At 44.3% G+C, this 21,215-nt stretch overlaps 2 protein-coding genes across 7 annotated transcripts in view; both read left to right on the top strand.

The window, feature by feature from the left end:
* Positions 1–21,215, top strand: part of HOXB3 (homeobox B3) — a 105,115-nt gene that overhangs the window by 42,652 nt on the left and 41,248 nt on the right. For 4 of the 6 annotated variants that reach the window (XM_083583326.1, XM_083583320.1, XM_083583323.1 and 1 more), the window contains exon 2: positions 20,288–20,570. The exons of 1 other annotated variant lie outside the window; for it this stretch is intronic. The gene's annotated coding sequence lies outside the window, so the exon portion shown is untranslated. Of the gene's footprint in view, positions 1–9,232; positions 9,450–20,287; positions 20,571–21,215 lie in introns of those variants that run through there. One more of the 6 variants, XM_083583321.1, reaches the window with a different exon arrangement.
* Positions 14,030–18,182, top strand: HOXB4 (homeobox B4). Its single transcript, XM_083583568.1, has 2 exons — positions 14,030–14,627; positions 16,417–18,182. Exons 1-2 carry the CDS (start codon positions 14,207–14,209, stop codon positions 16,755–16,757), a joined length of 762 nt encoding a protein of 253 aa, XP_083439694.1. The 5' UTR covers positions 14,030–14,206; the 3' UTR covers positions 16,758–18,182.

Below are 21,215 nucleotides of genomic sequence, written 5' to 3'. Positions count from 1 at the left end.
AATTCTGCAAATCCGAATTATATTTGGTCTTTTGAAGTTTCTCCCTGCAATTTTTTTCTCTTTTCATGATATCACGCAGTGGAGAAGTTGCTACTACTGAACAAGATTCAGGGGTGGGTAGTAGTAGGAGTCGAAAATCGTCCATTCTAAACAGGAGGAAGTGAAAATTAAGACACATTGGTTTCAATAATATTGGTTAGGTACAGTGTCCGGGGGTTTTTAGGACTGTGGCTTTTCTTTTCTTTCTTTTTTGTACACCTCTGCTAGTAAAGTTATTGTAACAGTGATGGTGAATTTCAAGAGTAGTAGTAGTCTGCTACTGTAATTAGCAGTTGTACATAATAAACTGCACACACATACACATCCTCCCTGCCCCTCCCCCAAAGATCCCAGACCTTCCCAAAACAGAAGTGGGCCTTTTATGCATCCTGTTCGAATCTTTCCCAATTAATCTTTCCAGTCTATCCTCACAAATTGTGAAGGGGGGGTGTTGGGGAGGAGGAGACAATCTGCTCCAGACCAGCCAATATACACCTCTCTAAGTAGTACGTTTGTCAGGCGACAATAGTTGACTTCTTGACCACAAAAGGTCAGATCCAATGTTCTTTGAAGTCAATGGATAAACTCCCCTTGAACTCTGTTGGCCTCATGATAACCAGTCCACCCTATTCATTGCAGGCGCATGTGTGTGTATAAACCATTGTATGAATACCCCCTTTCACACACACACACACACACACACACACACACTCACTCAAACACGACCTTATAGCCATCTACTCACTATGCATGAGCATAACCTGCACAGATATTTATATAGATAGCTAAAGAAATAGATTTACTAAACTGGCCACAAAGCTTTTACATCTGGATAGAGTGGAGAAGTGTCTCTAAAATATTTGCTTTGTGGCTTGCAGGCACCTCAGCCCTACTTTGAAGCAATTGTCATGTAATGTGTTGTAGGAGAGCAGATTCAAGCACTTATGCCATGCAGAATTTTTGGCATTCCAAGCTTTTGCACAGATGTTTGGTTAAATATATACATTTAACTTGCAAGCTTTTCCACATGCCTGTGGTGATACCCAACTCTAAGGTTATTGTTTATCAGGGCCGTAGACAAATGGATATTTAAGAACAAAGTGAAGTGGTTTATTTCCCCCCTGTCAGCTGCTGGGAATACACCTCCTATCCAAAATTGGGCCCTGAACTCACATCTTACAAGATGATGGCATGTGTAGCAAAATGTGTAGAAGGACTTTGATAGCGGGTGTGTGTTATTTTCCTTTCTTCTAGTAAACTGTATAGCAATGGTGGAGACAGTCTCTCTTCTCTTACAGTGCAACCCTAGCCATACATATTCAGAAGTAGCTCCCGTTGAGTTCAATGGGACTCTCAGGGATGTGTGTCTAGGACTGCACACTTCCAAAAGCAAGAGGCAGAAAAAAGGATGCAGATAATCGCATAAGAATTTATGTTTGCTCCCGATTTCTGCCTTCTACCTGTACCCAAGTCAAATAACAGAATGGATCTTCCAGAGGTACTAATGGCAGAAATGAGGAGTTTAAGCCCATATTATGTTGCTAAAAACTGTTTTAATTCGGATATAGGAGGGGACTTTTTTTGTATTTTTATTTTTTTAAAGTACCCGGCCACAGGCACTAGAAGCAAAAATAAAACAGGACCTCGATTCCACCAACCTGAGCACTTTAAAATGCCATTTAGTTCAACGGGAGAGATTCAAGCACCTGCTTCATTCCATCAGTAAAACCAACGGGACTTAAACTGTAATCCTATCAATACCAACCTGTGAGTAAGCCCCACTGAACACAGTGCGAGTCATGTATGAGATTGCACTGCATAATGATCTTAACTTTGGCTGTAGGATGCCATAGGTGTCTGTCTGTCTCGCTATTTCTACACTCCCTCCCACCCACACAATGTTCATTATTATATCTCTCTTTGCCCAACTAGGCATCATTTCATGGTGCAAGAGTGGTTGCTGAATTGTCCTGAGTTTGTTCCATCCCCCCTTTAAAAAGCACTGTAATCTGGATTAAAACACCAAAGAAAAAATACCGCCCCCATTCTTCTTGATTTAAAAATAATAGAAGCTGGCGGGTTTACGATTGTTTAAAACAACTGGTTTTAAAAAGCAGTTTCGCTCTTTTAACTATAAGGTCCTTCTCTCTCTCTCTCTCTCTCTCTCTCTCTCTCTCTCTCTCTCTCTCTCTCCTTTACCAGAAGAGAAAAGGAGAGGGATTAAAATCTGTGAAAGGATTTTAATTAAGAAAATTAAATGAAAAGGGGGCACAAATGAGTTGTCTTGAGGGGAGGGGGGAGAGGGCGCGAGCAGGAAGCAAAGCAAAGCTATTCTAAACGATTAAATCGCCATTTTAACAGTGTAATGGGGTTTGCATACTGAAAGAAGGGGGGGAAACGGTCCTTATAGCTCATCAATAATTCATAGGAACTCGGGATCATTCCCAGGTCAGCAGACAGAGAGGTAAAGAGCAGCATCTATATAGGAGAACCAGCTCTTCTTCTCCCCCACCCCGCCCCCGCCTGCCCGCCCCAAATCAAAATGCAGTGGGTGACTCTTCCTCAAGTACTTGGGGGGAGAGTCTCATTTTAAGGCTCATGTTTTAGTGGTCTTTCACAACCCTCCACGCCTTCTGTAAGCTCTCCTTCCAAATTTCCACAATTCGGAACCACATTCGGTTTGTTGAAATTAAAACAAAGCAAAAACACAAAAACACGCCACAACTGAAATTAAGAACAAACGAATGAGCACCCATTCTGGTTTGACCAAGTATATGCAGACAAGAACATAGTCGAGAGGATGGGTGGCATGGCCTGGACAGGATCTAATCTCAAACATTGCTTTCTGGGCAGCCCCTGGCAAGCTGCTGTCACTCAGCGTTAGTCTCCCTCCAGTCTGTAGAAAGGAGAACAACGATGATAGCCTGGGATGTTGTTGAAAAGGTGAGAAGTGAAAAATACTTTGCTGGGGGGGGAGTGTTAAGGGGAGACGATATAGCCGGCTAGATGACGTGGAGAAGCAAGTTTTCGTAGGTGTTTTACCCGCACACGCCTTGTTAGAAGAGGAAACGAATATCACCACTCTCCTGATTGCTTCAAACACGCTTCAAAATATTCATGGGAGCTATTCCCAAGCAAATAGAGGTGATAGAGATGATACCAACTAGTGCTTGAGTTTTCTTCTTCCCTCCTCCTCTATTTTTCCTTACCATTGTAAACCGCTTTGACTGCATTGGCGTTGCTACATAAATGTGTTGCTTGGTTGGTGCTTGGATGGACGGACAAAAGAAAAAAGTAAGACTGAGGTATCGTTTATATGAGATTATATATTTATTACTCCCTAATAAATCATTTGACCTATAGAAACACGTTGCCGACTTGGTTTCTGGGGGATGAAGGTTTGATCAGATGACATGATAGTACCAACATCTGTTAACAGGGTAATTGATCAGCACGTGCATATTCTTCATCCAAAGGTCATAGCCCTCTGTTCCATCCACACATGAAATAAACGTTAACTTTGAAGATGACAGTTTTGATTTGTGTCTCATAAGAAATCAACAGCTCCTGAACAGTTTTAATGCTCTTTCCCAAGTATATCACTTCGTCTCACAGCCCCAAATTCATCCATATATATGTGTGAGGGGTGAGCGTCTTAAAGGAATTTAGATCTTCCTTCCATGATTCTGTCTTTCCTCTCTTGGGCTGCTTTATTTAAAACAACAACAGTGCAATTGAGAATGAAATGTTCATTCTGCTTTGCTAGATCGGGGGAGGCAATTACGTTACAAAAAGGACGCAACTCTTGGGTGCTTCCCCACGGTTGCCATACTCAGAGTAGACCCACTAAAATCAGTGGACTTGAGTAATTTAAGTGTTTATCCTGAGTGTGGCTCAATACACCTCAAAATATTGCATCTCATGAAGTTCTTGCATGTTCTTGCATGTTCCGTGGTCGCTCCCAGAACCTAAGCCCAAGTGAAACCCAATGGGAATGCCTCGCAACTAAGAGTGCGTAGGATTGCAACCTAAGCCAGTTCAGCTCTGGACTCTAAAGGGCCCCAACTCCGCAAGTTTTTATTTCGGGTTGTTGTTGTTCCTGGCTTGGGTGCAAACTAACACTACCTGATCTTTTGGGATTTATTGAAACACGGTTTAATGAAGGTCCTGCTGCTGTTCCGCAGATGGAGGCACAAAAAAGGCAAACTTCCCTTAAAATAAACTCTGCGAAGTATTATATCGGTGTGCGAAAGAGGGGGGTGGGGTGGCGAGATTGGAATGGGGGGGGCGGAAATCTCAAAAGCTTGTAACAACTCAGTATAACCAGCAGAGCCCGCTTCAGACCAATCCACCGCAGCTATCCAGGGTCACTTCCTGAGCCTTTCTGGCGAGCTCTTTGAAGAAGTCTTCATTTATCCCCCTGGAAGCTTCGCCCAAATGCACGGCGAACCCCGCCCTCCCCACTGCGGGGTGGGGGGAGCCGCGAGCCACCTTCTGCAACCGTGCAGCTCCCCAGCACTAAAACGGCGAAAACAGGGCGCTCTGCTATTGCAGCGGGTAACCCTCAAATTGGCAAATAAAAGAAAAACTGGTTCTCAAGGCGTCGAGGCCAGCTGTCCTTTTCTTCCAGTTCCCTCCCCACCCCCCCAGCACGCAGCACCCTTTTAAAGTGTGGTTTGGGAGGAGGGGGTGGATATAGGGATTGGAGGTGGGTTGCAAACGCTGAGTGAAATGAGGGGAAAACGAAAGAAAGAAAGAAAGAAAGAAAGAAAGAAAGAAAGAAAGAAAGAAAGAAAGAAAGTCTGCGCAGGTTCTGAAGACTAGGAGAGGTGAATATGGTCGTTGGTAGATTGGATAGAACGCCATTATAGCTCCGAGGGGTCAAAAAGGCGAGGGTCAAAAGTTTAGGCGGTGCGAGACCGGGTCTTGTGTTTGAGGCTGATAGACTGGATGTCAGTGCTAAAGAGGAGAGGGAGGGGGGAGGGGAGGGGGAGGGAGAAGGGTGATGGTGCAGCGTGGGGGGGAGGGGAAGAGACCTTGCTTGTTTACTGGCTAGAGATGAGAGAATACGATCGCGAGGTAAGAGTTAGGAAGTGTAGAGAGAGGCGACTCAAAATGTTACAGAGCTGCTGTCTATGAAAGGGAGACAAGGGGGAACTGGGAGGCTGGGGCAGGCAGGTTAGCTGGGATGATGAGGTGGTAGTATTTTGAGCTTGATGTTGGGGGTGCCTTGGGCCGATCTCTCTCTCTTTCTAACTAACGACTGTACTGAACAGTTTGGACTCAGTGCCGCAGGCAGTTCTTCCTGGGTAAGGGCCATTAGAGTGAATGGACACTACGCAGGATCGGGGCAATGCCTTCATTCATTCACCACAATGGCGTTTGCGCATAAGAGCTTCCTGCTGGATCACAACCTTCTAGTCGGCGCAGATTTAGAACACACACGTTTGTTCTTTTGAACAGTTTCTTTTTCTCTACAAGCTCTTTAACTGCTGTGATCATCTATGTATACTATAAATTAAAGAGCTATAATATATTAATTCAATAACGTGGATTATTGTTGTTATTATTATTATTATTATTATTATTATTATTATTATTAAAGCATAATAAATCATTGCTACACAGCCAACATTTATAACGTAATATTTTAATTAAAATAATCTTTGTAATCTTCCACACATCCCCATGGGGAAAATAATCACTGAACCAAAGTTGGAGGGTTGTTCCCAGGGTAAAGATGTATGCTTTTCTGAAATCAAATAACTATAAAAATACGTATCACGTCATTAAAATTAATAATAAACAAAGGAATTGGAAACAATATAGGATGTGTCAAAGAATACTTCTAAAATATTTTATCATAAGCTCCAAGCTGTAGGGGATTTAGGGCAGAGTCCAGCATCCATTTCCCATATGCAAACAAACCCTGTTGATTTTTTTAAAAAAAACTACCTCGGTTTTGCTCAGCGCCCATTCATTTCGGTCTTGCGAAGGATAAATTTCAGCCTTAATCCTCTAGGAATATAGGAAATGTGAAGCATCCCGGAAGTTCTCCTATGCAACTTCCTGTTGGGGTGTTCTGTAAAGTTTTACAGATTAACTATCAGGGATTAATGGGTTAATAACTATGACTTTGTCTTTTAGGGAATTAATTGCTGTAGAGACTTTGCCTCTTAAAACTGGAAAGCAGTACTAACACTGTCTTAAAATAAATTGTCGGATACTATCTTAACCTTGGATCTCCCACAATACTGATGGGTTCTGAGCTTGCTTATTGTCAAGGCATTTGGAATCTGGGGTTTGTTTCACTTTATTATATTCATTTTCTTTAGATAATCATATACTGTCCTTCAACGTCAGAGTATTCGAAGAGAGACTATTCCATATTCCCGAATTTGATTAATAACATTTAATACGTTTACTTTTCCTTCTGATAAAAAGCGCCTTTTGTTTAGTCGATTGCAAATCATCTCACATTTAGGAGGGATTGTCCACTTGCTTCAGGATCCTCTTAAATTAAGAAGATAACTGAAGTTAAGAGTCTTAACGGTGTCTTCACAGAGGCTTAGCAATGCAGTGGTAATTAACCGTTTTCTGCTCATTAATACATTGCTCGGTCAAACGGCTGAGAGGAATCGAATATTCGATTGGCTGACAGATTTAATTTCTAAAACTCTGTTGCAAAAGTGTTAGGGCATGCACCTCCTCTGAATTTATGCGTGTGTGTTTGGGGATTCGCTCCTCATCCGAATTACTGGTGCAGAATATATTCGGCAACAATAAAGAACGAACCAGGCCGGATTAAAGTCGACAGTAAAATAAATAAATCATTTTAATTTCAAATGAAGGGGTTGATCTCAGCGGTTAGGATAATGGTACAGTTGGAAGGAAAATTTATGAAACCATTCTAAGTACACACACGCAGACCGCAGAAGCACCTGAGCTCCTGTTCTTCCTTTCTTATAACTCTCCTGTTCAACATTTAGCGGATTAAATGGAATTTAGCGCCAGTCGATTCTATATGAACAGTTCCCCCCGCCTTGTTGCACGATGTATGTGGAAAGGAGCGATTCACTGCAGGACCTCCATGAATCAGAACCACGTAGTTGGCTACCAGCAAATTTATTTGTGCGCAGATCCTAAACACGTTGACTATCAAAAGCAAGCCCCACTGAAAAGAGTGAAATTCGTTTACAACAAAGCCTGTTGTAGGATCCGGGATATAAAGTCCTGTTAAAGATCAAGAAGACACTATTGTTTTAAGTGTAAATATTTAGAACCAGGGGTGACAAGTTGCTGTCTTACCCTAGTTGCTTGGGCGTAAGTTTCGGACTGAGTCCAAACCCAAGTGGTTAGGATGGAGGTTTAAGCAGAGTTACTGAGTTGTAAATTGGGTTGTCCCTAATTTGGAGTAAGAGATTTAAGGGGGTTGTGGTCCGCGTGTTTAAAGGCACACCCGATCCTAAGCAAGAGGGTATTTCTACATCCAAAATGCACTTCTTGAGAGGTGCGTCACATAGAAATGGTTGGTTTCCATATATCTCCATTCGGATATCTAATCCCAAATTGGTTGAAATGCAAAAGCAAAAAATAATAATATTAGCATTTCAAGGTGTGTATTTGCGTGCGTACTCTCCCATAAAGCAACACAGGTTAATTGTAACGAACTCTTGAGGCTTTTTTTGCTTGGTATTTATGAAAGATCACTATAAACGGGCTACATTTTAAGCGTAACTTGGGCGATCCATCTCTAGGCTTCTCTAATTACTACAGTTATCTCTGAAGCGCAGTCATCACCGCTCCAGGTTTGTGCAATAATAAGGGAGGGGGAATGTGAGTGGGTAACAACTCCGTTTGTTTTCAGAAGGTTAAAATCATCTCGGTATGAATTTTCATGGCTCACACAAGCACACGCTTCCTTTGCTCCCAGTACAGATCCCCGTGTATCCTACCGTTTAAGAGTCAATTTGCCACCATAGCCCAGCCCTCTATAGGAAGAGCCGTCAGGGATAAAGAATCCGAGCGAACAAGGGGATAAACTGCTATTGGACGAGCTTTAAAGCCCGTTCGTGGCGAAAATGAGAGCGAGAGGTTATTTCTACAAGTCCGCCCCCCCAAGACAATCCCTGTAATGAGTTATTAATAGAAATAATTTAATGCCAATTGACTTTTCGATAGACTTCTCATGGCATGCCTCTGTCAAGTGCAGCAGGTAACCTGCTCTACAGCACACCGTGTGTGTGTGTGTGTGTGTGTGTGTGTGTGTGTGTGTGTACCTGTAGAATAGATGGTGAACAATACATACATCGAACAATAGGCAGCTACGGGCCTGGAAAGCTCAAGCCTTCACAATCCATTACATTCTTGAAGCTAGACCTTTGATGAGTTAGGGTAACACCTCTGGTGGCTTCAAAGGTAGAGAGTTTCTTTCCAACAAATTTCCTTCCGGAATTACTTTAACTGGGAGGGGGAATATATGACATAAGCGTAGGTGACATTCAACCGCAGTTTTGCTCGTGATGGGAAAAGGCACAGAGATTTCGGAACATGTACTTCTTTCCCTCCCTCCCCCTTGGAATCCCCGTATCATTTCTCCGTATTGTGTTTTATTCAGTGGTCGTTGTTTCTTTTCTTTTTTTCCGGGGGGAGGGAATAGATCCTATGAATGTGTGAGGAAAGTGTGTTTAAGTTTGAACTTGGAATGAAAAAAGTTTTGGTCCCGAAGCCAAAAAAAGGGGGGGGGCACAGCAGCTGAACAATAATTTATGCATGTGTTTATTTAATGCATATCTAGATGCACGCATAAACAGGCTCAAGTGACGTGCACATATTCGTAAATTGATCTGTCTATCTATCTGCACACGCGCGCGCATATGTCCTCGCACATTTCTCTTTTGCATAAGCATCTACTGGCCAAAGAGCAACTTACAAAGAGACTGAAAAAAGTCGCAGGCGCTACAGAGAGGAAAGCCTGCATTAAAATTCCTTGCCGTGGCATTTCCCCCACCCCTCCAAAGTAATGACCTGGGTAAAATTCAATATGACCGAGAGAACTATGCAAGCGTATTATAGAAAATGCAAGAGGGAGAGCCCCGGAGTGGGGTGAAACTCAGGTCAGCGCGTCTAACAAATATTAAAATGTTGGAGGCGCTGGGGACACGCCTAGCTGTTTAACAAAGACTGACAAAGTATGGAGATTAATACGAAAACTTGCGGGTATCCGAACCGAAAACGCTCAGTTAGGCCTACGGCTCCCTGCAAGCTGGTAGCCAGCTATTCCTTAGGCTTTAAAAGGCAATCGCAGTGGGAGGGGGAGGAAAGGAAAAGGAAGAGATTTCCTATCGTGGAAAAAAAATAATCTTTGACATGGAGGAAGGAGAGATACGACGGAAGGATCCAGTTTTCCGGTTGGTGTTTCGGGTTCTTTTTATTGTGGTTGTGGCTGGACCGCTTGGGAAAGGCTGCTGCGTTTTGTATCCTGTCTTGCACGGGATGATTATTTTTAACTGCGCGAACAAGGGGAGGGGGGTTGTAAACGCTTCAGTTTTTGTACCTTGGGGAAAATGTGTGGGGAGGGGAGGTATAGGAGTTGAAGGAGAAGACCTCCAGGCTTTTTTTGCTCTCAATCCAGAGAAGGGTGCTGTGATTGCAAAAAAAAAGAGGCTCGATCCCTAACGCATTTCCTCGGAAGTAAGTCTATCCGTAGTAAACTGGAGCTGATCTGCTAGGTCGACGTGCAGAAAAGCAGCCTTGAACGCTGAGGCAGGCTCAGCAGTTACCTAGATGGGGGTCCTGAAAGTAATATAGAGGGGAGAGGGAAGTTCTCCTGCACAAGCCCCCCCCCCATTGCGAGGAACCGGATTCACGCGGTGATCATACCCAAGGTAGCCAGAAGATAACACTTCTTAGTAGTAAAATAATATTTGCATATATTGGCAGGTGCTTTGAGTTTGATGTTGTGCGGGCATGGGGGGAACGGGACACACACATTACTGGGACACCCGAGTAGTGTCCGAAAGGTGTGCACCCTCTGTGGCAAGCAATTGCCCAGTCGTCCTTTCCTATCTGTTTGAACTTTATTGTAGTATGCAAACAATGTATTGTGGGTCCCATCTGCTTGGAAACTCTGTCGTTTTAGGGCTTCATTAACTTGCCTCTTTGAAATGCAGAGAACGCCTGAGCTAAATCTGTCTTTGCAAACTTCCGAAAAGTTGAGACGTTTTTATTAGAGCAATCGAGAGTGACCAAAACAAAACACGGATGGTTGGGAGGGTCGGGGGGGGAGGTGTATCTTTTGATTTGGGGACAGCAGGCTGTTGTCCATGCCTCTGTGTGTGCGTGGTGCGCGGGGGGGGGGACTTTTGGAGAGGGTGGAAAGAATCGACCATTTCTGCTAGACGCTAGGGGTGCTGGTGATACTAGGATGAAACCCCCCTTTGTCTATTTGCGCAAGGCATTTTTAAAAAGTGGAGGTGGCGCTTTAAATAAAAAAATTAGAGATATATATAAATAAATAAATAAAAGAGTAGGCCTAGCTATTCGTTTTCCCGAAAAACCCATGTCTTGAGACAAGACTGGATGGAATACAGATGAAACAGGAGAGGGCGGGGGAAATGAAAAATGGAAGCGATCAAGGTCAGGAGAAAGAGGAGAGCGGATGTCTCAAAGGTGTATAACTGGTATACCTTTGTGTCTGGTAGGCTTCGTGGAAGGAAAGTTCTTTCTCTTTCTCTCCGCGCACTGGAGTTGGCCTGCAACTCTGGAAAAGTGCCCTTAGTCCTAAATTTGGTAATGATTCCCACTGAAACAAATTATTCCGAGTATGGTGTGCTTTCAAGTCGGACTTGTCTCTGTTCTTAGTAGACAAATCTGCAGCTGAGATCCCGAATTTCCTGTGTTGTCGCCCGACAATATATTAGCCCCACTAAAACAACCGGGGCAGTTATGGGTCCCTTCCCCCCCCCCGACCGGGGTGGCGCACTTTACAAATAGGTTGCGACCTATTAGTTGAATTAGACGGTGCACCTGGTGAAATGCATGGGAGGTGGGGGTGGTTGAATCCCGGGAACCTCGTTACTGACTTGAAAGCAAGCCCTATTGAAATCAGCAGCTCTTACTTCCATGTAAATACGTTCAGGTTCGGGGTGCCCGTGTTGGAAAACTGACGCCTTCGGTGCTGGAGGGTGTGCTCGCACGGTCCATTGCCTGGAAGTTGGAGATTTGGATTCCAGTGGCATGGACTCTCGGGAGTATAGGCTTAATATGGCATTATGAATTAAAACACAAACGCCTTGTCTGTTATCTAACCAGCATCTGTTGTTGTAGGCAGTGGGTGTAGAGACATGAATTAACGCAGCCTTCGTGCCACGGGTTTGGCTGTTTGGGGGAGGAAGGGGGACAACAAGAAGAATGTCTGAGTTGCTGCTTTGACTTTTTCCAAACTATTTTTTGACTCATGTGGGAGGCTGGTCTCGAAGCACGTGCGTTTCTTCCTCCTTCGCTCCCCGGCTAAACGGTTTAAAATAGTAATACCAATAACCTCTTGCCTATGGTAGTATATTCGATACATAGGAGAAACGAAGTGTCCTCACTAATAGGGCCATACAGTAATCTATTGCTCTGCTCTGATACAGTTTCATCCAGCGTGAAGACACCTCATAGGTAGTCCAGTGCCAACTGCTGAGTAAATAATAAACAAACTGTTCTACCTGACGAAGAATTATGTGTAACCCGAAGGATTCCCTATTCCTACACTAAGATAATATTGGGACCGCTTCCTTTCTTTTAGTTTTTTAAAAACCGCAACACGAATTCCAACGCGTCTCATTTTTCCAGACCAGCAGCCTTAACAGCTATCTACATAAAACCGCGCTGCTCCCGACTTCCTGCCGCAAAAGGTTCATTACTTACACAAACTGCATATTTTATTGCTTTATATCCCCCTTTTTTCGGAAATGAAATTCCTTTGATCCTCCCCCATTCCTCTTCCCTAGGGTGAAAAGGGATGGAATTGCACTATGTGTGTTGGGGGGGGGGGAGAGAGCCACACCCTGTTTTCCTGTTTATATTTGTATTTGTTTTAAGATCTCCCTCCCTCCAGTAAAATAATGTACGTGCCTACTCAGAGTTAAGCCCCATTGCGTTCAGTGGGACTTACCCCTGGGTAAATGTGTGTTAGACAACCAAATTATCGGAATAAGCCTAATGTTATTCCTTATTACAACGAAATCGCGCGAACAGGGTCGTTTTAGTTCTAATTAAACGATAAATCTCACTGAAGTGGATTGGGAGTGACTTTGTTTCTGCTTAGATCCTCCAACAGACTTTCCTTCTTTCCTTCCTTCCCTCCCAACTTTTCTGGACTACCTTTCTGCAACAGTATTCCTTCTGCGGAGGAAGAAGCAACAGTGGATTACGCGACAGAGTTGGGCTAACAACCACTCGATTTTGCGACGCGTGTTGCAAGCAAATATTTCCAGACATACCTTCCTCCTGAAAAACGGATTATTTGTTTTTTTTATTTTATTTTATTTCGCCCACTTTTCCTCTTCGCTGTAAGCCAAAGCGGAAGACTTCTAGCCAAACTCAAAGGAGAATCTCTCTCTCTGTCTTCTGTATGTACCCTGTAGATCCGAATTTGTGTAAAAGAAGCTGCGTCACAAATTCGCATCTAGGGGAATATGTAGTTGACACAAACGCTACGGAACGCATCCCTCAAGACGAAGAAGGAGGAAAAGAAAGGGAGGAAAAAAGGACGAAGCATATCGTTAAAAGACTTTCCCTTCAAGGACTATTCCGTGTTGGTGGCGTGTTGTTTTAATGGCAGTGGGTCCCCCCGCCCCGCCCCCATCTTTTAAGCATCCAGACAGGTTGATTCAAATTATCGGGTATCTTCTGCGAAACAGGAAATTCACAGGGAGAGAACAGAACAGTTCTTCCCTTCTGTGTTCATATGCCTGCAGAAATTGTTCTAGAACCATGCCTTTCTGTAAATAGGGCTGAGACAAAACAGGTCTCTAAAGATTACCTGTTTGGTGCCATCTGTGCGCAGGCGCCACTCAGCACTCAGAAGAGACAGGTCCCTGCCCCGAGGGCTTCCAAAAGGGGTGGATACATTGCGTCTTAATGAAAACGGACATTTAGGAGATAGATAGGAATACGCAGGGTATGTTCCCTTACTGCAATACTACTTTAAAAAGCTATTTATGCAACTGGATTTTGTTTTATCCATCGTATTGTAGTCCTCTGTCTCCATGCTTTTTAAAATATATTTTCTCCTCCTGGCCGGGGTGGGGGGAGAACCAGTCTAAACCAGAACCTGTCTTTTAAAGGGATGGGTAACCCGAATTAGTTAATGGCGTTTCTATCGATCTCAAACGAGCTCTATCTATCTTTGCCACCGGCCGGGCTCTATCACCAAAATTTAGGCAGGAGCTAGAAGATTAATGCATCATAAACCGAGGAGAATATTTCCTTTCCTCCCAGTCTCCTATTTGTTCAGACTGCATGTGTTGTTATTTTGCTTTTTTACTTCGAGGCAAACTCTGCCATGGGGAACCGTGTGTGTACACTCTCACATGCACGCTCGCCAGTATCGACAGTGATTTTAATTCAGCCAATGCACCGGGTGGGGGCACTTGGATTTTGTGGTGCCTTCTTGGCTATGGGATAATAGATTTCTTCGGGATATGAAATGATGTAAATCCTGATATTTAACAAGTAAAAAGGGATAACTGTTCCGCAGTGCGGAGTCCCACCTAGGTTCCTGAGTGCATTTATATGTAAAGTTAAGTTCAATTTACTTTAAAACAACCTGCTTCTAAGTTGACTATGTGCTGGCAACGGAAAGGCTAAAAGCGTCCTCCCCCCTCCTTCCCCCCTTCTTGATTATTTCCTTATCCGGGAATCCCAGACAAACCTCTCCATTGGTTCCTGGGGTCACATGGACATCTAACTTTGTTCAGTTGACGGCAAAAGTAGGAGGGCTCTTCGAAACAGGAAAACGAGTGAGAAGGGGAGGGGAAGGAAGGGAGAAGGGGGAAGGGGAGGGGGCCCCGAAAGAAATAGGAATAAATTTTAGTATATTTTTTGGGGTGTGCGTGTGTGTGAGTGAGCGGGAGTGTGCGTGCCGGCGCGCGCGCGCCCTTTTGCAATTCCAAAATTAATGGCCATGAGTTCGTTCTTGATCAACTCCAACTATGTGGACCCCAAATTCCCACCATGCGAAGAATATTCCCAGCACGATTACCTTCCCAGTCATTCTCCGGAATATTTCGGCGGCCAGAGGCGAGAGGAGAACTCTTTTCAACCCGAGGCGTTGTACCCAGCGCGGTCCGCCTGTAACCAACCATCCTATCCTCCATGTCAGGGCTCTGGGCACCCGGCATCGGTCCTGTCTCCCAGGAGCCAGCGTGTCCATGCTCCAGCTGGACTTCAAAACCATCTCTCCGAATCAAACCACACTTGCGAATCCATCACGCCAAGCCCACCGCCTTCCTGTAGCCAAAACTCTCTCAACCAAAGCCCGTCCTCTTGCAAAGAACCGGTAGTTTATCCTTGGATGAAGAAGGTTCATGTTAGCACGGGTAAGTGAACCTTAAAGTGCCGTTCGCTTTATACTAACCTGCACCTCAAAGTCTTGTTGGGAAGAAGAAGAGAGAGAGAGAGAAAAGCTTATTGCCCCCGTTGTAAAAGAACCATTCCCCTTGGAGATTTATGGTCTCCCTGTTTGCAGAGCGCTATAATTACATCCTCCATAAATTTTTATTGCTCTTCTTGGCCAACTGCCTTTGAAGTCCCTGTTAACATCCTCCTCCAGTTTCTTTCTTTCCTTCTTTCCCTTCCTTCCTCCCCCCCCCCCACCCCGTCCTTTATTCTTTTCTTCCTTTCCTTCCACTGGAGAACGTTCCCCAGGAAAAGTTTGAAGGAGGTACGGGGTCTTTTATTTTCATTGTCGGCTTAAATTGTATTGAAGTAGAGAGTTTCAGCAAACTTCTACTTTGCCTTTCTCCAAGGCTGGGGGTTGGGGGGTGTTTGTTTTAAGATGGTCCCTTCAGAGCAACGTTTCAGAGAAGGATGTCTCGTGGGTTTCAAGTGGGAATGACTTCCCAGAGGGGGAAAAGAAGGTTGCTTGTCTTACGATCGAGGGGTTTGTTTGTCTTACATGTGGGGCAAACTTTATAGAACTTTGAGGTGCACAGGCAACTCCTTCGTACACGTGCAGGAGCCTTAGGCAGCTCGCTAGCTCGATCCTCAAGACGCTTAAGTCGGTGTATTTGAATTTATGCCTATTTATCGACAGCGATTTGACTGTATTTAGTTCAACCCAAGCATTAAGGCTGAACTGAACTGCAGAGCAAGTTGTAGATCTATTTCGCACTCAAGACTCTGATGCATTATTAAGGTTCTGATACGCATATATGCATTCGGCCTTCCTTCCGTCTCTTCACATTTAGTTACCCAAAGGCTAGTAACAGAGGCTGTAAAACGAAGTGCAGGGCTGTTACGTGATGTTAGGGTTCATAGCTGAATGCAACCCCCTCCTCGTCTCGTTATCACTCTCGTCCTTTCTCACCTAACACTGTGATCTATCCTCTGGAGTAATCACAATGATTCCAATGGGATTACTCTACCCTGCCGTTTAAGCTTGGAGGACTTAGGCGACCTCTGGACCAGGAGAACAGCCTGGCTTTTAATAGATTAGTGGTTGCTTTGTGTTTTTTTAAAAGAGCTGTGTAAGGCTTAACATAGATGCAGCGAAGCAGGAAGGTAGACGCGAAGATTTAGGCAGTGAATGGGGTGCATTGGGAGACACTGGGTGAGAGGAAAGGTCAGACAGGGAGACACTCGTTCAAGCGATCAGAATCAACCTTGTGTAACCCTCAAAGTTCTAAAAGTAAACTCTGGATACACCCACAGGAATGGCTGGCATTCGGGCAGTCCAATCCTATGCCTCTTTACCCAGAGGTAAGCCCCGCTGAGCTCCCCTCCTGTGTGGATAGATATTAGAGACTTACAGTCCCACTGAGTTCTATGGGACTCATTCCTACGATCGTTTAGATGGGAGCAAACACGGTTAAGCTCCGTGGGACTTCCTTCCCACGGGTCTCCTTTCCGAGTAGGAGGTAAAGATCCAGGCTCTTAGAGCGTCGCTGGGGGAGGGTTGTGGTTTGGGGGACTTGTTTTGTAAAGGGCTGTGGCGTCTTCCAGGAGCCTTTTTTTCCAAGAGAAGGTCGTGGTTTCTGTTTCGTTTTAAAGGGGCAGAAGAAGAGTAACGCTCCCCACCATCTCCCCCCCCAACCCTGCTCCCCTCCCTGTTCCTGCTCTCTTTCTCTCTCCCCTGCCCCACTCCTCCTTTTGTGTTTCTACATTCAGTCAACCCCAACTACGCGGGAGGGGAGCCGAAGCGTTCCAGAACAGCATATACCAGGCAGCAAGTCTTGGAGCTGGAGAAGGAATTCCACTACAACCGCTACCTCACCCGGAGGCGGAGGGTGGAAATCGCCCACTCGCTTTGCCTGTCCGAGCGCCAGATCAAGATATGGTTTCAAAACAGGAGGATGAAATGGAAAAAAGACCACAAGTTGCCCAATACTAAGATCCGTTCCAATTCTGCAGCCAGCCTCTCGGCGCAAGGCGCGGGAGGAGGTGCCCAGGACCGAACCAATGGACCAACCCCAAACCCCACCGCCACCCCGACCACCACCACCCTATAACTGGCCTTTGAGCGTGGCGGCCCACGAGTGTGTGTGCGTGCGTACGTGTGTGTGTGTGTGTGCAGATCTGTGTGCTTAAGAACTGATGTGTGAAAGGGAGGGAGGCCTGGTAGTTTTCCTGTTCCTGAGGGAGAAACATGGGGGCGTATGGGGGGAGGGGACAAGGGGGTGGGTGAACTGGGACCACTATTTATACGAGGGGAGAAGAAACAAAGAAGGATGAGAGGGTTGGGGGTTTTTGCGGGGGAGGGGGGTTAGTTCTTTGGCCGGAAAGCAGGGTTGCCGTGTTTGGGGGGGTAGCTCCTCTGTTCTATAGGAGATGGGGTTTTCAGATTTGGCTAAGATGGATCCCTTTTTCATCCTTAATCAAGCCAAACTCGGGCCCATTTGTCATGTTTACTCTCGCGTACAAACGAAGGACCTTATGCCAACCATTAGCGCGACAGCTAGAGTCGTCTTTAATAAATGAGGCCCGGTTTCACCTAAGGAGAACTGGACTCTCTCTCTCTCTCTCTCTCTCTCTCTCTCTCTCTCTCTCTCTCTCTCTCTCTCTCTCCCCCCCCCCCTTTCGAACACCCGCTTCTTCCACCCTACCCACCCCACTAGCCAGAAACCCCAGTTTAAACCCAGCCATTTACCCACAAGGCGACAGAAAAGTGTTGTTGGCATCTGCTTAACACAGCTCTAGATAGGAGAGGGATTGGAAAGGGGGGGGGAGAATTCTCACAGCCCTCTAAGGACTTTACTGGATGATAAATATTGTAATATTCCAAGTAAGGAAGGGCATCAAGCGGCGGCGGGGAGGGGGCGAGAATCGGGGAAGGACACAAAATAAAAAAAAGAGGAAGAAGCAATGTAATTTAAAGGCGGCAGGGAAGTACTTCAGGTTAATTATCTAACCTGGAAGACCTGGAAAGCGGAGAAGGGCAGTGCATTTCAGTCTATAAAGTTGATTATAGCATAAGGCCATCTGGGTTCCAGCAGCCATGAAAATGGAACGGGTGGGGTGGGGGTGTTCCTTTGTAAATAAGGATGCGCCTTCGCTGCCTTCGCTTCAGTTTTTAAAATGAATGTGAAGATAAAGATGAATTTTCAGGAAATTCCCTAGAGAAGTAAGGCGTGAGGAAAGGAATATGGGTATTCTCTGCTCTCGCTTTCTCTCCCCCCCCCACTTTCCATCTTCTCTCTCTCTCTCTTGTCCCCCCTCATTCTCTTCTCTCACCCTTCTCTCTCCTGTACTGTATATGACATTCCGAAATGGTGTGATTCCAGAGAACTTGAGGGAGGGGGGGATATAACACTCCCCTCCTTTCGTTCTGTATAATTACCTCTTGTTGTTTTGTGTGATACCCATAAGAACATGTATATAGCAGCAGCCACGGTGGAAAAACAACAACAACCCCGAAATAAAGCATTTATGGTGAATACGGTTGTCCGTGTCTTTCAGGGTATCTGAAATAGTCGCGACATTATTCCTTTGTTCTGATACTTTTGCAGACCCCTTTTCGATTCGACCAGGTTTTTATTGTTGTCAGTTTCCAAGCCTGCATTCCCCTAATGGAAACAAAAGATGTTTGACCATAGGGTATATCCTCCTTAACTACAGCTAAGCCTTATATGAGGTGATTTATTTCCTCTAAGCATGCATTAATGTGGTTACATTTTGCTTTCCAAACTGGTTCAAACTAAAATAGTAGTCTGATCGTTAAATTTCTACCTGGATATTGAGACTATAAAGCAGCAGTGTGTTTTCCAAGAGATGTTTCTTCGCTGTCTTTTTATTTTCTCCCCCCGTCCCGAGAAAAGCTACCTTCTTCAAGGTATTTAATACATTTAATGACCATAATTTTTGCACAGATGTTTCTCGGTGTTTGCAGGTTTTCTGTGTATTTTTATATTACAAAGGAGCCAGCCGCTGCAATAGCTCAAACTCTGACAAGCAAATAGATAATCAAGAAGACAAATGACTTCTTTTGTGCTCCATAGCTCTTGTATTAATTTTCATTTTCTTTCTCATACAAAGTATCGAAAATACTGTTTAGGACGAAATAGCATTCCAGTTCTAAGTTACAAATTTTGTGTGTGTGTGTGTGTGTGTGTGTGTGTGTGTGTGTGTGTTTGGAGACGGATTAGAGACCATGCAAAGAAAACAGTAATTTTCTCTTTTAAAATCCCTACTCCTGTCCCTAATACGGTCTTAACACGGTTTGTACCTTGGGGCAGAATCCAGCGGGATGTTCTCCTGCAAACGCTCCATTGCAATGGAGGCCGTATTCATTTCAGTGGAGCGTGTGCAGGAGAAGCTCCTGCTGGGTCTTGCTTTGAGCAGTGCGCAGGAAGTAATTTCCACATGAAGGTTAAAATACTGGAGGAACCTTCCCTTAGGCCACTTGCTATCCATTACTCAAATCGTGTGTTACGTTACTGCTTTATTGTACTATCAGAACATATATCTCGATGGGGTTAATACCAATGGTCCAATCCGCCATGCTCACTGTGAACTTAATTTTAATGCGTGTGCATAACCTCCTCTTCCACATAAGATGGCAGACTCTTTCTATGGGAGTCAGTGCAAGAAATAAACAGACAAAAACAACCTTATTGATTCTCACACCGCCGCGTATTCACAACCCCTTTTATTGTGGAACAACTCCTTAAAGCCATGAGAGTGGTTGTAGAGCAAATGGTTTGTTGTGGACAAGCAACCACTGGCCACAATCCACTCCTCACTTAATCCAGGATTATTATTTTTTTACGATAGGGCTGCTGCAGAATGAATCCAAGGCAGCCAACACTGGTGTGATCTGAGCTTCTCTACTTGAAAGTACTATAAATTGAAATGAATGGGGTAAACTTGCAGGATGTCCTGGGACAACAGCGGCCTTGCAACACAGCACCTAAGAACTTGGTGCCAATAATTTTTTTAGTACCTTCGGTTGGTTTCTGGTCCATATTCATCTTACAGCAGACCTTAGTGGGTCGATACTTGAGGACACCATGTGAATTAAGCCCCTAGGCATTTTGCTGTTGTTTCTTATGATGCACGAAAGCTACCTCCTGGCAATGAGGACTTGAGGGACACTTGCGAGTAAAAAAAGAAGGGTGTTGTTGCACGTGTATTTCCCTGATAGATGCCAGGATTTTTATTTATTTTTACGCGGAAATAGGTTTGAATTTTAGGAAGCTGGAGACAGTATCCCTTTCCCAATGGCTACGTTTCCATTGATTTCAGTGGTGCTGGGGGGGGCATGTCTCTTGCGCTTTTCAGGGTTACTTCAAGGCATTCCCTCTCTCATATACCCCAAACAAAACTTTTAAAAGCATATGCTGGTAAGAATGTAGCTTCTATAGAGCCAAATCAAAGCTGGAGAGGGTGAATAGGATTTGGGGTGGGGATTTCTATAGGCCCTAAAAGTTCACAAGCATTGTAAGCAGACAGAAGCTGAGAAAAATGCGAGAATTATACCGAAAAAATCATTAATCATTTCTTTTATTCAAATACTTATCCTTTTCCTATTGTTATTCAACAGCAAACCTCCGCAGACCTTCTGTTGGGAAAAAAAGAGTACCCAGGAGCCTTGAATCTTTCAAGATATCTTCAAGAGAAAATATATATCTATATATTAATATATATAGATATATATATACACACACACCTCTATATACATATATATATTCAAACACACACATACACACACACAAGTTGAACTCTTTTTTTTTTTTTACTTTTTACTTTTTTAAAATGGAAGACTCTACTTCAGACATGAACACCACCTTTAACCGCCTGGAGAAAAGATGTGGGAAGCTAAAAAGGTAAAAAAAACAACCATAAACATTGTGTGTGTGTGTTTTTTAAGGCTCGGCTTCTTTTGAAATTATATATTGCTTCGCTTTTAAGGATGGAGGGGGCGGGGACAACATCAAATGCCTTCTGCTCTTAAAAACGCGCCCTGGGAAGCCCGATTCTATGCAGCACGTTTACTCGAAGTAAATCCCACTGAATTGAATGGTCTTACTCCCAAGTAAGTGTCCATAGGGCTGCAGCCTTAGATGAGTTTGCAGCCTTAAGAGGAAGCCCTTCCTGGTGGTTGTTGTTGTGGTTTAAAAAAAACAACAACAACCGGAGTTATAAAGGCGGGGAAAGAAAGAAAGAAAGAAAGAAAGAAAGAAAGAAAGAAAGAAAGAAAGAAAGAAAGAAAAGACTGCTAATAAGAGATGTTTTAAAGGAATTTGAATGGTTTGCTTTTTAAATGTGTTTTTAACAGCTGGGATTTTGTGAAGAATGCTTGTTTATTTTCTAATGACATTGTGGTGAGGGGGGGCAAGAGACTGGGTACTAGAATAAAATAGGTGCCTGTTCTAAAAGGGCGCCCTGCCTTTATTTCTCCGTGGGTTTGGAGTAGCTGGGAACCCTTACGCTGTTGTCCTAGAACTCTTTATGCCAGGGGATGTTGTAAG

Source organism: Podarcis filfolensis (assembly GCF_964270895.1).
Source record: "Podarcis filfolensis genome assembly, chromosome: 13".
In the NCBI taxonomy this organism is placed as follows: Eukaryota; Metazoa; Chordata; class Lepidosauria; order Squamata; family Lacertidae; genus Podarcis; species Podarcis filfolensis.
Note: the sequence above shows the minus strand (reverse complement) of the source record. Positions and strands in the feature narration are given on the sequence as shown.

Coding starts and splice junctions, on each gene's coding strand:
- HOXB4 (XM_083583568.1), top strand. CDS start 14,207: ATGGCCATGAGTTCGTTCTTGATCAACTCCAACTATGTGGACCCCAAA. Junction 14,628..16,416: donor GAAGGTTCATGTTAGCACGG/GTAAGTGAACCT, acceptor TTCTACATTCAG/TCAACCCCAACTACGCGGGA.